This window comes from Sceloporus occidentalis, unplaced genomic scaffold (genome assembly GCF_023333645.1).
Source record: "Sceloporus occidentalis isolate IW3139 unplaced genomic scaffold, rSceOcc1.0.p SCAF_1, whole genome shotgun sequence".
NCBI lineage: Eukaryota > Metazoa > Chordata > Lepidosauria > Squamata > Phrynosomatidae > Sceloporus > Sceloporus occidentalis.
In genome coordinates, this window is record NW_028316981.1 from 80,395,594 (window position 1) to 80,412,439 (window position 16,846).

At 40.8% G+C, this 16,846-nt stretch overlaps 1 protein-coding gene across 6 annotated transcripts in view; it reads left to right on the forward strand.

The window, feature by feature from the left end:
- UIMC1 (ubiquitin interaction motif containing 1) overlaps nucleotides 1-16,846 on the forward strand; it is a 121,993-nt gene that overhangs the window by 40,153 nt on the left and 64,994 nt on the right. For all 6 annotated transcript variants that reach the window (XR_016281464.1, XR_016281463.1, XM_089527232.1 and 3 more), the window contains exons 3-5: nucleotides 5,254-5,344; nucleotides 13,259-13,383; nucleotides 15,095-16,231. Coding sequence is in view for 4 of the 6 variants with exons in the window: in XM_089527232.1 (XP_089383358.1) it covers nucleotides 5,254-5,344; nucleotides 13,259-13,383; nucleotides 15,095-16,231 (1,353 nt within the window). In the remaining 2 variants the exon portion in view is untranslated. The remainder of the gene's footprint in view (nucleotides 1-5,253; nucleotides 5,345-13,258; nucleotides 13,384-15,094; nucleotides 16,232-16,846) is intronic.

The window sequence follows — 16,846 nt, forward strand, 5'->3', positions numbered from 1 at the left end:
TTGAGAGTTCCTGCATGGCAGGGGGTTAGACTGGATGGCCCTTGTGGTCTCTTCAAACTCTATTCTAGTCATATGCAAACAATTCATTGTGCATTGGGAAATTGTTGCATACCTTCCCTTGTACAACCACTATGCCCACAATCAAAATGCTTTTTCTTTTGAAGAAGGATTTAAATTTTAAAAATCCATGAAGTCATTGGAATCCTTGCAAAATTTTAACAAATCAGTGTTGAAATATTGTTCACTTGTGTAAACACTTGAGGCTTTCAAAAGGATTAAAGAATGCATAGAGCTAAAACAGAAATAAGGTACCATATTAACATGCAATTAAATATATTTCCTATTAAAACAATCACTGAATTAAAGCAGTTTAAAAGTATATTAGTTTTAAAAAGTATTTATTTATTTAGAGTATTTATATCTTGCTCTTCAGCCACAGAGTCTCTCAGAGCAGTTTACAGATTATAATTAGATAGTCCCCAGCCCTCAAGTTTACAACTAGAAAGTCATGACACAAAAGGAGAAGGGAATGGCAGTGGGGAAGATGATCAAGTCCAGCAGGTACTGCCAATTCTTTTCTCCCTCCAAGGTCTCGATGGGAAGAGGGTCTTTCAACTTCCTTTGGGAATTCTGTATAGCATTCTCTATTAAATGCACCTTTCATCCTCAATAATATGTTATTTGCCAAAAGCCCACTTGAATTAAAAGGGACTTTTTAGAGAAGGACAAGGAGGGCACAAGCCTAACCTAACTTCCCTTGGCTGGGCATAACCTGGGAGCAGACACTCAGAATGCCCTCTCTCACATCCTTATCAAGCATTACTGAGAGAGCAGCCTTCCCCACTCAGAATGCTCTCTCTCACATCCTTATCAAGCATTACTGTGAGAGCAGCCTTCCCCAAAGATCTCAAAACTCAAGCAGACTTCTATGATCAAACAAAAACAAATACAAAAAGGAAGGGTCTCAACCACAGATGCATAAACTATAAAAGAGCATCACAAAAACATAGGCAAAAGGACACTAAAGAATATAATAGAAATTATAAATGCAAATGCTATTTACAGCCAGTATGGATGACAAATGGAAAGGAATATAAATATTGAGAACTCAATAGAACTTGTTGTGTGCCTTCAGATTGTTTCCAATTTATGGTGACACTAAGGGGTTTCCTGGCAAATTTCTCCAGAGGGAGTTTGCTATTGCCATCCTTTGTGGCTGAGAAAGTATGACTTGCTGAAGGGCACCCAGTGGGTTTTCATAGTTGAGCTGGTATTGGTCTCCCAGTGTCCTAGTCCAACGCTCAAACCATTATACCACTTTGGCTCTATAAAATAGAGTACCACGACTTAATAGAATACTACAACTTCAAAAGAAAAAGAAAACATGCATAGAGCGTTACCAAAAGCTAATACTGCAAATACAGCAAGAAAATAAAAGTGTTACTTCAGATCATAATGTGACAAAGGAGGTAAGTACAAAATAAATGAACTTCATAACAGTATGCAAATGTACAAAGTTTTGGACCCACTGAAATTTCTAAACTATGTCCAAAGGCAGTTCCACATAGAGCATGTTGCAGTAATCCAAGTGGGGTGCTTGTTATTTTGTGCTTTCAACTTGTTTCTGACTTACAGCGATCCTAAGGTGAATTTACAGCGCTTTATAAATAAAGGTTAATAATAATAATAACCTATCACGTGGTTTTCTTGGAAAGTTTCTTCAGAGAGGTTTTGCCATTGCCATCTTCTGAAGCTGAATGAGTGTGTCTTGCCCAAGGTCATCCAATGGGTTTACTTGGACAAATGGGGATTTGAACCCTGGTTTCCAGAGTCATAGTCCCAATGCCACACTATGCCACACTGGCTCTCGGCATCTATGGCCTATTTCACTGTAGCCAGATCAGACATTTCCAGAAACAGACAAAAGTGGCACAGCTAACTTTAATGGTGCAAATGCACTCCTAGCCAACACCAAAGTCTGGATGTCTATGCTCATGGATTAATTTGGGATTGTGCCCATGCTGCAAACTTAATTTTATTCAGCACAGTTCAAATCTCTATCCCCTGATCTACCTTTTGACTGTGGAGAAGTGCCCTTCTCTTGTCTGAACTAAGCTTCAACTTGTTTACCCTCATCCAATCCATTGTTGACATTAGCTATTATTTTAGGACTGAAATAATTTCCTTGGATTTAGGTGGAGAGGAGAGTTGGATATCATCATGCATTAATGGCACTGAATCCTCATGCTCCAGACAACCTCTTCCAGTGCTTTCATGTGTATTCTAAATAGCATGGAAACCAGGGGCCAGGCGACCATCAGAAGCAACCTGCCAAGCTCCTGTCATCTGGAAATTCCCACATGAGACACAGCGTTTTCACTTTTGGGCTCCTATGCTGACCATAATTTGTTGTTGTTGTTGTTGTTTATGTTGCCTGCTGCCTGCAAATCAATTTCAAAAGTGCATGAGTGGTCAGCTGTGCCATTGACCCATTGCACCCCTATCAATAACAACAAACATGTTAGATTACCAACAATAAAATGGGTTTGATGAAAACGTTGATAAATTGGCTAGTCCAACAGGAAGCCATGGGGAGAAGGAAGAGAAAGAAAGCTTGTATTTTGGGGGGGGGGGGGCATGATGGCTGGACAGGGCCTCATTGTTCTAGGAGAGCTTGGAGATCACTATGGATTTCCCTGAGCTGGCCCTCCATGGTGGCAACCCTCTGATCCAGTAAGTGAATTTCAGAGGGAAAACAAGATTTGGGGGGGGGGGGGGGTCTTCATGATCATGCTGTGCTGATATGTCACTGGGCAGTTGGTTGATCGTGAGATTGAGCATCCGGTTGCATGTGGCATCAAGTGAGCTGGTGGCTGTGGAAGACGAGGGAACTTATTGGCTGTTGCCAGCACAGCACCTGTGTGTTTGTGTGCATCAAGTTATTTTGGGGTGAAACCAAAATAAAAAAACTTTTTTTAAAAAGTGGCTTGTAGCCACAACTGATCCATTATGGAGAGTCTGTCCACACAGAGGTGTGAGTGGGTGTGTGTGTTTTGTGGAATGCGCATCAGTTGCCAGCCTGTTCTGGTTGCTGGTGGTGTGATCAGCACATTCCCCCTGCAAATCTGGAAACCCCAGCAGACACAGAGGCTTTCTCTCTGTGTCTGCTTCCAGCCCTAGTCTTTTAAGAGTTTATGCCATGATAATTTGGTTAGTTTTTCAATGCTTTGCTGTTTTTTCCTCAACAGATTAGCCTGGCTTTTTTGTTGTTGTGCACCTTCCAGTTGTTTCTGAGTTATGGTGACCCTATCATGGGGTTTTCGTGGCAAGATTTGTTCAGAGGGGATTTGCCATTGTTCCCCTTAGGCTGGGAGCATGTGACTTGCCCAAGCTCACCCAGTGGGTTTCATGACCAAGCCAGAGTTCAAATCCTGTTCTCCAGCATCCTAGTCCATTACTCAAGCCAGTACACTATGCTGTCTCTCTAAGCTTTCTACCCTTCTGATAATTTTTCATTGACCGTGTTTATGATGGTAATGGCACTGGCTCCAGAACTGAGTGCTTCAGAATCCTAGCTGCTACCTCTCCCCCCTCCCCCCACAGTATCAATTAATTCATTATTACCCACTAAGTGCTGTTATTTTTAGCCACTTGCCTACCTACTTTATAGTACTTTCATTTAGTTCATATAATTCATGCTGGTTTAAGAGGCCATGAATTTGGAGTAGATCAATATGCATATTGATATCTGGGGCTGTGAGGCAGCCTGATGCACAGTAACAGGGTTTCCCTACTCCTGGCTGAAGAAAGGGAATGAGCTCTCTGTACCTGTTATACTTTGTATTTTGCATAGCATAGTTATGGGCTCTAGATTGCAGCCTTCATACATAATCTCTGTCTGTTAAGGGAATTAACTGACAAGAGAAGAGAGCTAGACCAACAGACAAAATATCTATAGTATCACCACACTTGCTTCTTATGATTTGCCTCTATTGTGCCAGTTCTCAATAAATTCATGGACATTCTTGATAGGTTCTTAAATTTAATGAGCATCCCATTTAGACTGATCAAGTATAATTTTATATATTCTTTTCTGATATTTTTGTGCATCCCCCCATGTGCCTTGTTAGTACAGTATTGCTTGTTGGGTCAATGCTTTGTTGTTTTGTTCTTGCAAAACAGATATTGAACACTTTACTGTTCCCTTTCTGAGTTGAGTAGCTGACTGAGACTCCCCCCCCCCCCCAATTGTTCATAATGTCAGATCCCTTTGGGTTGTTTTGCAACTCATCATCTGCCTTTGTTTCCTGATATCAATCCAGTGCTGTATATGCGCTGGATGTGTATACCTGACTTTAGTAATCTGTCCACCTTCCTCCTTGGATCAGTTTCCAGTTTAGGCTTTTCACCCATTAAAATGAGTCCCATGCCTGCCTTGTTCAATTTCTCTTCCTTCTTGTAGCTTGCAATTGTGCTTCCACTGTTACATCCTTTAGACCTTAACTATCCTTGACAAATGCTCAAGCTGTTGACTCTTAAGAATATACTTACTTGACAGTTCAGGGAGGACGTAGCATGATAGCTGTTTTGATGGATGTGACCCCCCCCTCCCTTTGGAGGGGAGTAAATGGAGTTGCTAGACTGAAATATGATACAGAGTAGGATGGTTTGTCTCATAGTGAGTAGTGTCAGATAGAGTAGTGTATTTTGGGTTGGGTTTTGTTTTTGTTTTTTGCTAAACCAACGGGCCCCTACTCTTTGTAGAAGGAGCGTGGCTAGAAGAAACCTTTCCCACTGTACAAAGGAAGCATTCTGCCCGGTTAGACTTGCCTGCTGGTTAATCTAAAAAGGGTTTTCTTTTCCATTTCCAGTTTCACATTTTGAATGTAAAGGCAAAATAACTTCTCGTTAAAATCCTATGCAGTGGATACTCTGCATGGCAGTGACTGGTGTGCAGTCTATTGTCCTTTTCTGCTCATCTGTTTACACATTTGCCTGCATCTTTTGCTGCTCATAATAGTTATCACACAGTTCTTTTAATAGCTACCGAGTGCTCTTTTATTCATGTCTGAAAGTCACATTTCTCACTGATTGAGGAGTCTGCCTTTATGCCAGCTTTTTCTTTTCTTTTTCCCCTTTTCTCCTCCCCTGGTCTTAGACATTTGGATGAAGGTGGGGGTGGGGGTGTGCGAGGGTGGCAAACAGTAGCACCACCAGTAGTTTTATGTATTTATCATATTTCTTCTCCTGCAGCAAGAGTCAAAAGAGGAACACAACCTGCAGAAGAAGAGAACAAAGCAGCAGCTGGATACAGTGAAGTTTGCAGCAAAAAGAAAAATTGCACGTAGGTCTCATGTGTACAAGGGTGGGTGAGGGAAGAAGGAATAGGAGACTGAGCAATATCCTGCTGTTGTTTGCTTGTTTGTTTGTTTTTGTTGTTGAATTCTACTATTACGTATGTGCCAGCAATATATCTGTGCCAGGGCCTTACCTTACCTGCTTTGTTTTATCCATGCCATAGACTCAACACATAAACCTCCAATGTATGGAGTGAAATGTTATTGTGTATGCTCCTCATGGGAGAAGAGGCAAAGATCTCAGAGGATCACTGTGGGCATACAAAAGTACAACATTGGTCATTTGCATTGGGACTTTACCAGAGGCTGTGCTGTTTGACAGTAGAATACTGAGAAAGATAAAAAGTGGCACTTACTATATAATATTTCACTGGGTCTAAGCACTGTCTGGAGACAATGTTTAGAATTTATAGTGAGCTTCTTATTTACAGAATATTCTGGCTTGTAGTTTAGTTGGTCATGAGATTCAGAGTGCACATTACAGTTTATTCAGCAATTGGTCTTTCAGATTATTTTTTTAAATTTACTTATTCTGCTTGTGACATGAAATTAGTCTTTGAAATTATTCTTAGATTATGTTTGTTACTATTTCACACAGCCAGTCTCAGCTTGATCTCAGTCAAACACACACCTACAGGTTTCCATCTGTATACTCAGATTTGCAGAATTTTATTGAATCATTGAATCAAAAAAGTTGGAAGACACTACACTACAAGGGCGATCCAGTCCAGCCCCTTGCCATGCAGGAAGACACAATCAAAGCACTCCCAAAAGATGGCCATCTAGCCTGTGTTTAAAAACCTTCAGAGAAGGAAACTCCACCACACTCCAAGGGAGAGTATTCCACTGTCAAATAGTTCTTACCCTCAGGAGGTTCTTCCTAATGTTTAGGTGGAATCTCTGTGTCCTAGTCTCTGGAGCAGCAGAAAACAAGCTTGCTTCATCTTTCAGTATGACATCTTTTCAAATATTTAAACATAAGTATCATGTCACTTCTTAACTGTTTCTCCTCCATGCTTAACATCCCTCCTTCCCTAAGCTGCCTTCCTAAGGCATGGTTTCCAGACCTTTTACCATTTTGTTCCCCTTCTTCTGGACACGTTCCAGTTTGTCAATATCCTTTTTGAATTGTGATGCTCAGAAGTGGATATAGTTCCAGGCGAAGTCTGACCAAAGCAGAATAGAGTGGTATTATTATTTCTCTCAGTGTAGACACTGTACTACTACTAATGCAGTCTAGAATCACTTTGGCTTTTCTAGCTGATTTGTGACAGTTTACTCATGTTCAACCTGTACTCTACTGTGACTTAGATCTCTTTTACATGTACTGTTGCAAGCAAGGCATCCCCCATCCTATATCTGGGTATTTCATTTTTTTTCTGCCTAAGTGTAGCACATTTCTCTGTGTTGAAATTTATTTTGTTAGTTTTGGCCCAACTCCCATTTGCTAAGGTCATTTTGAATTATGATCATGTCCCCTCCTAATTTGGTGTCATGCGCTAATTTCATAAGCATGCCCCCCTATTCCATCATCCAAGCCAGTGATAAAGATGTTGAACAGCACTGGGCCCAAGACAGAATCCTATGGCACCCCACTAGTTACTTCTCTCCTGGATGAAGAAGAGCCACTAGCGAGCATCCTTTGGGTTCAGTCAGTCAACCAATTACAAATCCATCTAACAATACCATTGCCTGCTGGTTTGTTTGCTAGAATATCATGGGGGACCTTGTCAAAAGCCTTACAGAAATCAAGATATGTTACATCCACAGAATTCCCTTCATTTATAGTGAGTAAATGGTAGGTGAGTGAGTGTAGTGAATGAGTAGCACCCTATATAATGGAATTCACTTCTAAACACACATGAATCTCTCTTTAGAACAGGTGCAGTCCAGGTGGAAAAAACACCAGTAGTCTGTATGTAGTCTTTTGTGAGTTTCTTTGGAGAAAGAAGGATGTACATATTAGTACTCCAAATGAGGAAGAGGCTTAAGATGGGAGCAGAAAAAAGTCTCCCTTATCTGAAATGCTTGAGACTAGAAGTGTTTTGGGTATTCTTTTGTTTTTTGTTTTGGATTTAGGAATATTTACATATACATAATGAGATATCTTGTAGATGGGACCAAGTCTAAATGTGAAAATCATTTGTGTTTCATATACATCGTATACACATAGCCTGAAGGTATTTTTATACACAATAGTTTAAATAATTTTGTGCATAAAGCAAAGTTTGTGTGCACTGAACCATCAGAAAGCCAAGGTGTTACTGCCTCAGGCACTCATGTGGCCAATTTTGGATTTTGGAGTATTTTGGATTTTGGAATTCCATATAAGGGGGACACAACATGTAACTATGAGAGGGTTTCATTTTGGAGAAACACAAAGCCTCACCTTTGCTCTTAAGTACATGTATGAAATCAGTTACTTCCCTGCAATATGGGAGAATTCCCTGAGAATGCAACAAGTTACAGCATGTGGCCTCAGCTGCCACTGACGAAGCTGGTCAAAGCAGAAGTACTGAGTCTTTACTTCAGTTTGCTGCTTAGGATGCAGGTCTCATCCACTATATTAGAGCGTTCAATTAGCAATAATTAATTAGGCACAACCATTTACATGTCTGCTCTTTTATTTATTAGAACTATAATTAGCCTTTTAGTGTTTATTTTTAGGCAAATTAAGGTTCATTTCTTTGAAATAAAAATCACTGCCTGTGTTGTAAAGGGTTGCTTGGGTTTTATGACAAATTGGCCTCTTAGAGAAGAGGCTGCCTGGGGAGGTTGGGGATGGCTTAGCCCCTCCTTTCTAGGCAAGGCTAGACTTATTGAATCAATAGCGATTGTGTGGGTTTTAACATAAAGGCTGTTTTTTCTCATTGCAGATAGCAAATGTAGGTGAAGTACCAACCCATCGTACGGACAAAGGGTTAAAGCCCCTTTCTGCAGTAGACTTAATACAGGGTGGTAAACATATTGTTGGACTGCAACTCTTAGCATCTTCAGATAATCTGCCTTGTCACCAGCTCATGCTAGCTAGGGCTGATTACAGTCTCAATCTAATATTTGAAAGACCACACTATTTCCACCATGTTTTTAATGTGAATTCATCCTCTCCACATAGCTACTATACACTTGTTAAAAATCCACGTAGTTTATTGTTAATTGCAGAAGTATCACAACTGAGTTGCTTTGGGGTGCCCCTAGACTATGTATGACACACACACACACACACACACACACATATATAATGGTAGTTTCCCAAACTGAAACATTTCTGGTGTTTTTAGTCTGCCAGATAAGGAATGCTCAACCTATACTTAGTAAATTGTAGGAAGGTTCTGAACTGGTTCCAGCCCCAGGATTTTTAAAGAATGCTCTGACAACTCTCCTCCATGTTTTCTTGGCAGGATTAGGATTGTGATAGTCCTGTGAGGTTAAATTTTCCTACAGTATTTTTAATTACTGCTTTAGTACTGCATCGGTAGATCTAGAAGTGTACAGGATGCTTGCTAGAAGTGAATTGTACTGGGTTTAACAAACAAAGAGAACATCTTGAGCATTATAATGGAGCTATTCAGAGTTAACATGGAGTTCTGCACATACAGACAGCGTCTACCTGAAAGGCACAGGGAAATAGTTTTTTCTCTGCTGAATGCTGGTTATGCTGACTACCTGCCCAACCATTCTGACAGATCTTGTTTCTCAGAGCTCAGCTTCTATTTTTTGTATTTCCAAGTTCTTTAAATAGTCTGTTTGTCCACACCACTATGAAGCTAACACACTACTTATAATTTCTAATTATCATAAATTATGATCAATGTAATCAAGTGTACACAGAGTGTGAGTGTTTGAAGACAGTGTTTAGAAATGATCAGATGTTAAGCAGAATAATACATGATAGCCAGGGAGACACAGCATGATTTTGACAGAACAAGTGCCCTACTACTCTCAGGAATGTTCCTTTCACTGTTGTGTTAGCTGGGCATTTCATAAGGACATAAATAATATTTTTAAGCACCTGTGAATTTGAAAAGCGAATTAAACACAGCTTATTATTTCTCTCTGACATGCCAGAAGATTTTTTGTCTTGGATGTTTAATACCAAAGAAATGGCCAAATTACAATATTGCTTTTTATGTGGAGTTTTATTTGTATTGTGCTTTATAGTAGTTCTTAGTTTGTTTATGCAAACATATATAAGAGGCTTTGGATACATAACTATGATGATTGTGATTCTGCTTCCCATTTATGTGGGCTTACACCTCGAAATCAGATGCATAGCTAGGATAGTTAGCATTTAGAAAGTAATATGTTAGTTATTTTCTGAGGCCCCAAACTAGTCAGTTTCTGTTATAGTTTTAAAACTCTGTCTCCTCTCATAATTCAAAAATACAGTAACTACAGTAAATATTTCAGTGGTTTGCAACTTCCATATATATGGAGCTTAAATTCTCCAAACTCCTAGCCACTATAGCCAGTGGTCAGGGAATCCAAAACCTCTGGAGAACCACAAACTGAGAACCATGAATTAGTAACAAGAGTAAAATCTCAGAATGCTGTAAGCCATTACCTTGTTGTATAAAACAAAGCTAAGTAGTGAAACCATGTAACGCTGTATTTTTAAAGCTTTGCTACATTACTAAGTACTGCAAAAAAGTGGGGTGGGGGGATTCATTATAAGTAACTCATTAAGGCTGGAATTCAGTTGGTTAGTTCTAACTACAGTAAACTCAATCAATGCTGAATGGTACATTAACACATAGGTAGATCCTATTGCTTCAATTGACCTTCTCTTGTTAGGAGTAACAATAGGATTTAGGCCTATTAGTGATAAATTACTTCTATGATCCAATTAGGTTATGCGCTTAAAAACAGTTTCTTTTAAGCAGCTGGTTTCTTAATCTGAATTCCAGTCATTCTAATTCCAGTTTAAAATATTTTGCAAATACTTGAACTCTACTAGGTCCTTTGTGATATTGTTGATAATTGCTGTCAAATTGGCTTCAGCTTAGGCAACTCTGTGAATTTGAGACCTCCAGGACACCCTGTCATCTACAGCCCTGCTCAAGTACAACAAACTCAGTCTGTTCCTTTCTTGACTGAGCTACATATAACTGAATCATAACAAGCTTCAGTATAATAGATATCCAGTGATCAGACTATTCAAACCCTGAGCTGTAATGCATACAGGATCTTCATTTTCTACCTCCTGATCAAGCTGTCTCTCATGTTCCTAACTTGAATCCTGTCTGCTCAGACCTTGAATCACCTTCTCATTTTTCCATGGAACTTGACTTTTATCAGTGGGTTTACTGCTCTATCTTGCATTGTTTGGCACAGGACAGGCATGCCTGAATACTCTTACTGGGGTTCCATTTCAATATTTCAGAAAGATCATACTTAGTTAACATGCACATTGGGCAGAATGAAATGAAACTACATTATGTCACATAGTTGTGGTTCAGTACATTGATCGTTGTTGTTGTTGTTGTTATGTGCCATCAAGTAATTTCTGACTTATGCCAATCCTATCACAGGGTTTTTTTGGCAAGTTTCTTCAGACGGGGTTTTCCATTGGCAGAGGTTATTCAAAGTCCATACACTGCACCCACACCATACACAGGCACACCATACACGAATTTCAGATTATGCTGAACGAATTGCACATGCACCTGTGTCACGCAAACTGTGCCACGCCACAAATATATGCGTTTTTGCCTTACGTGGGGGGCGGGGGGGGCGTCCGGAACAGAGCCCCTGCATAAGGTAAGGACTCACTGTATTTTGCTGTTTTGGGGGTTTTCTTTAGCTCAATCTGCCTACCTTTCTCCTGTAGGCAGAAGGAGAAGGGAAAATTAGGGTTCAGTGGTCCACATATCATCAAGGCTGTTCTGAGGTGCTTATTTCAATATCACAGAATTGTAGAGTTGGAAGAGACCACAAGGACCATCCAGTCCAACCCCCTGCCATGCAGGAAATCACAATCAAAGCATCCCCAACAGATGGCCATCCAACCTCTGCTTAAAGATCTCCAATGAAGGAAACTCCACTACACTCCGAGAGAGTGTGTTCCACTGTCTAACAGCCCTTACTGTCAGGAGGATCTTCCTAATATTGATCTGGAATCTCTTTTCCTGTAGCTTGCATCCATTGTTCTGGGTCCTAGTCTCTAGAGCAGCAGAAAACAAGCTTGCTCCCTCCTCAATATGACATCCCTTCAAATATTTAAACAGTGCTATCATATCACCTCTTAAGCTTCTCTTTTGCAGACTAAACAACCCCAACTCTCTGAGTCTTTCCTCATAGGGCATGGTTTCCAGACCCTTCACAATTTTAGTTGCCCTCCTTTGGACATGCTCCAGTTTCTCAATGTCCTTTTAGAATTGTGGTGCCCAGAACTGGACACAGTATTCCAGGTGGGGCCTGACCAGAGTAGAGGAGACTGAGGCAGTATCCTGATTTGTTTGGTATTCCCACACTTCTGATGAGAGCAGTAAGGGATCTGATCAGCATCCATTGCATCTGACAGATGGCCTGGTTGTCCAAAGCTCCTTTTGTTAGTTTTTTCTAAACTTCTCTTCATATGGCATTTTGAGCTTGGGTGCTCTTGTTTGCTTAAGAGTTGTGTGAGAGAGGGCTTCTTGGAAAGGGATGCTCAGAATCAGCTTAAAATGGTTTGTCTAAGTGTGTTTCAATGTACTTTTCAAACCCCCAGAAAGTTGGGGAGGTGCTGGAGTTGCTTTTTCTGCCCCCCCCCCCCCCAAAGGCTTAGATATTTTTAGCTGAATAAAATGGGAGGGTCAGAAATCTCAGTGAATAGACAGTTTTCCACCCAGAACAGTTTTATTTTTGTTTTATTTTTGTTTTATGTTTGTTCAAATCAGTTGCGTTTTCAGGATACCATCTAAAGTCATTTAGGTAAGATATTTATATAGGAAGGGTACAGTTGGCACCATAATAAACTTGACTGAGAGCATCCAAAGAAATATTTGGCTGTGGCTAGTTAACTGACCTTCTTTTGATGTGAGGAACGTTCTCTGCATTCTCCGGGTTATACTTCTTATATAAACTTGGAGGGGTTTCTCATGCTGGGTAGCAAGATTCTGGGAGTTGTATCCCCCCAAAATAATCTTTCTGAGCTTTGCTTCTACTCTTTTTAGTAAGTCTAGGAGAATGCATCCTATGGCCCTTGCCCTCTTCAATTTCATGGAGTGTCCCCATGAGAGCAAATCAATCACAAACCATTGGGAGGTGTTTTTTTTATTTTATGTTTTGGTTAATAATAATTGTTGAGCAGAAAGAACTTCATTCTGCTCTGCCAGCAGACTGTCTCATAGTGTAAAAGTCTGCTCCATGCACAGTTCAGTGTTCAAAGACTACTCCTTTTCCCCTTGAGCTCTTTGATGCTATATTGCATGTAGAAGTTCAAAAAAGAGCCACTGCTGGGTGATTATGTGATAAAAATATTTCATTGTGATAAATTCACCTGAAGAGTCAAAGTTGAGATTACTATGGGAACCTCAGCTAAATGCCCTGACTTTGGTTCAATGATTTGATATTTCACAAAATGCATTACTCTGCATTTAGCACTATCTGTTCCAGTTGTGAAGGTACACAGTGAGGTAAACTGAGATGTAACAGTTTTGATCAAATTTAGTTCCCCCCTCCCTTGTGAAGAAGAGTCCCCAGGCCCTTTCTTAGAATCATAGAGCTGGAAGAGACCACAAGGGCCATCCAGTCCAACCCCCTGCCATGCAGGATCTCTCAATCAAAGCATCCCTGACAGATGGCTGTCCAGCCTCTGTTTAAAGACCTCCAAGGAAGGAGACTCCACCACACGCCGAGTTCTTCATAGTGTAAGAACTGTAAGTCGTCTATTTCATATGCTTTTCTCTTCCACTGTTTAGAAATGACAGAAGATGAGCAGTTTGCCCTGGCTCTGAAAATGAGTGAGCAAGAAGCCATGCAATTGAACTCACAAGAAGAGGAAGAGGAGGAGCTTCTGAGAAAAGCTATTGCAGAGAGCCTCAATGTAAGTGAGGAAAGATTGTTGTTGTTATTGTTATTATTATGCTTTATTTATATAGCGCTATAGATTTACACAGCATTGTACATAGAAACAATAAAATACATAAAAGTAAACTTGCCCATGGCGTACATTCTAAGAAATAATAGCATAATACATATAAATAATACATAACAATACAGGAAAGGGTTCAATAAAATAAGGCAGGCAACAAATTAAAAACATCAAATAACAAATAATAGTCATGCAATGCCTGGGAATGTTTCCCTGAACAGGATTGTCTTCAACTCAGTTTTGAAACTGGTTAAAGAAGTGATGAGCCATGTTCATGGGGGAAGGAGGTCCCAGGAGTGAGGGGCAGCAAGTGAAAAGAAACGAAGCCGAGACAGGGCAGTGAAAATCCCAGGCTGAGACAGCAGACCTTGACTACCAGAACAGAAGGCACGGGTGGGCAGGTGAGGAGAAAGAAGGTCTGATAAATAAGGAGGGGCCACCCCATGCAAGGCTTTAAAAGTCAACAACAGAAGCTTATACTGAATACGGAAAGGGAGGGGGAGCCAGTGAAGGGATGGCAATAAAGGAGAGAAAATACGTGCAGCTGAATGCTGGACAGAAATTAAAGGACGGAGGTGAGAAAAAGGAAGCCCTGCCCGAAGGAGGTTACAGAAATCAAGTCGCATGGACCCGAATCTTGGCAGTAGAGGCAGATAGAAATGGTCGGATTTTGGCAATATTGTATAAAAAGAATCTACTTGCCTTAGATGTGGTCTGGATCTGGCGGATATACGACAGAGAAAAATAAAAAATAAAACCAAGACTACGGGTTTCCTGGACTGGTCGAAAGATATTTGGACTGCCCAGAAATACTCATTAACATCCTTCTCTCACTTTTTCAGAAGGGGTATTTTGGGGTTGCCTGTCTCAAGATCAAACTGCATGTGTTAAACACGTAGCAAGCAACTGATCCCCTCATCCTTTTTACTTAAAAATAAGTACACAGAGCCTTGATCTACATTGGGACTGCTGTGCACTGGTAGGCAAGGTGTAAGCTTTCCCTCCCACTACTCAATTTTTGTCCTAACTTCTCACACTGCCCCCCCCCCATCACCTCCAGCACTGAGACTAAAATAGAAAAAGTAAGCCTCAGGCTTTTTTTTTTAAGTAACTCCTGCACATGAGTGGGTTTAAAAAATCAAGTAGATAGGGTACAGGGGAGAATTTCCTATTTCTGTACACAGTGGACCTGATCTACAGAGGCACATACTTTTGAACATTTTTAAAGGGGGGAAAAAAGAGAAGAGTCACTTATATGCTAAGGATTTATCCAGACCTTGGAGAAGATTGTTGGACTACAGTTTCCAGAATCCTCTGGCAGCATGGCTAGCTGGTTGCAGGGATTGTGGGAGGTGGTAACCAAAAAGTGACTTTTCTAAGTAGTCCAACATGATGTTCCTGCTGGAATTCGAGTCCTTATGTAAGGCATAAATATATCTGACACGGTAGGCTTACAATACATTAGCTAATCTTCACCATGCTAATGGATTCATTCATGGCTAATAGTTAACTTCATCTTTAGTTATCATTTGGTAGATTAGTGTAGAAGTGTCCATTTATATCTCTTCTGGGTAGAATGACAGTCAGCTTGACTTCATAATTAGGAAGGTTCATATTGTAAGGAAAATCCCTTGTCTTTATGTGTGTATTTTTTCCCCTCTAGAGCTGCCAGCTTTCTGAGTCTTCTGCTGCAGCTGCTGTGCCTCTTCTTTCCCAGGCACCAGGGTCTCTGGCACAAAGTCAACCAGCTGGACAAGAGGCTCCTGAACTCCTTCCAGCTGTGCCTCCTTGCACCCACTCTCTTTGCTCCAGGTACAGTTCCCTCTCACCCAATGACCAAGATGATGAAAATGGACAGATAGATGTCGCCAAGAGGCCCTTCGTAGTACTGACGCGGTTAAGCCAGGAGATCGTGGAAAGCTCACTAGTCTCCAGTATAATTGTATCTCCAGGGAAGAGCCAGCCTTTTGCAAGGTCAAATGAAAATCCTTCCTCACCAGCAGAGAGCAGTTCCAGTGACACACCACTGAGTCTAGGAGAGGACACAACAGTTACCTTAAGTCCCACTTTTCCACAAAAACCTTTGGGCATGTGGCCCCTGACATCTCAAAGACTGTTTGCAAGAAACTTCTCAAAGCCAAAAGATGAACATTTCCAAAGTTGCTCAGAAAAAGCCTCCCTTGTGGATTGCTTGGAAACCCTAGATAAAGTGCCTCAGAAGCATAGCATTTTGGATCCCTCTAGCCATCAAGATTCTGAGCTTGAACATCAGTTTGAGTCCGGTAAGAAGAAGACATGTTTTTCTAGTGAGTCTGTGCAAAAGATTGACACATATGAAAGCACTCCACCAGTTAACTCACTTCATACGACTAATGAGGCGAGTCAAAAAGAAGAAGAAGAAAAAGACACAGTGCACTATTACTGGGGTGTTCCCTTCTGCCCTAAAGGCATAGATCCTAACAAATATACCCAAGTCATCCTGTGCCAGCTTGAGGTTTACCAAAAAAGCCTGAAGCAGGCTCAGCGGCAGCTCCTGCAGAAGGCAGCCTTTGGGGAGCCTGTGGTTCCTAATTCATGTTCCCTGAGGCGAAGTGAACATGGGAAGGAACAGGAAGTTTTTAGCAGAAGGGACGGTACAGATGAGCAAGAAGAAGATGATATTGATGAGAAAAAAGAGCCAGGGAATGTTGCGTGGCATCTGTCTCCAATGAATGAAGAGCTGAGCAAAAATCCAGAGGAGAAAATGAGGCAGGGGAGAAATCCTGAGTGTGAAGAAGAAACAGCAAGTGGTTCTTGTCAGGTAAATTTGCTCTGCTCTTATCTACTGTTTAAATCTGAAGAAAGACTGGCATGGGAAATGGCCTTATTTCATGTTGTGGATTTGGCCTACACTATGGGTGTGCAGAAGGCAGATGGGATGCAAATTTCTGTGTGATTCTTAGTAGATTGGCAAAGAGTTCTGACTCCCAGATTTCTAGCAATAGCAACAAGTCTCCTTTCCCCCTGCTTTGCTAAATAAGGTAGCTAAAACAAAATATGTGGAAGAAAAAAACAGGACTAGTACGGTTTAATTGGTGAAGAGCTATGAAATCTACTAAAGCTTGGAAAAGTTGCTTTTTTGGACTACAGCTTCCAGAATCACCAGCCATCTTGAGGGATTCTGGGAGTTGTAATCCAAAAAGAAACTTTTCCCCATGCTCTAGCATCTAGGCAGCAGTGGCTGGTTTTCATATCTAATTTTAATTTTGTGTGGACATAGGCTGAGATGTAACAGGGAGGCTTTTATACTGCAAATTGTGGCTTATGCCAAAAAAACCCTCAGTTCTCCTTGTTTTAATTGTTTTTAAATCTGTCATTTTTATCATCTGCCACATAACCACTAGGTGCCGCTGTGTGTCTCATTTCGAGAGCCAGA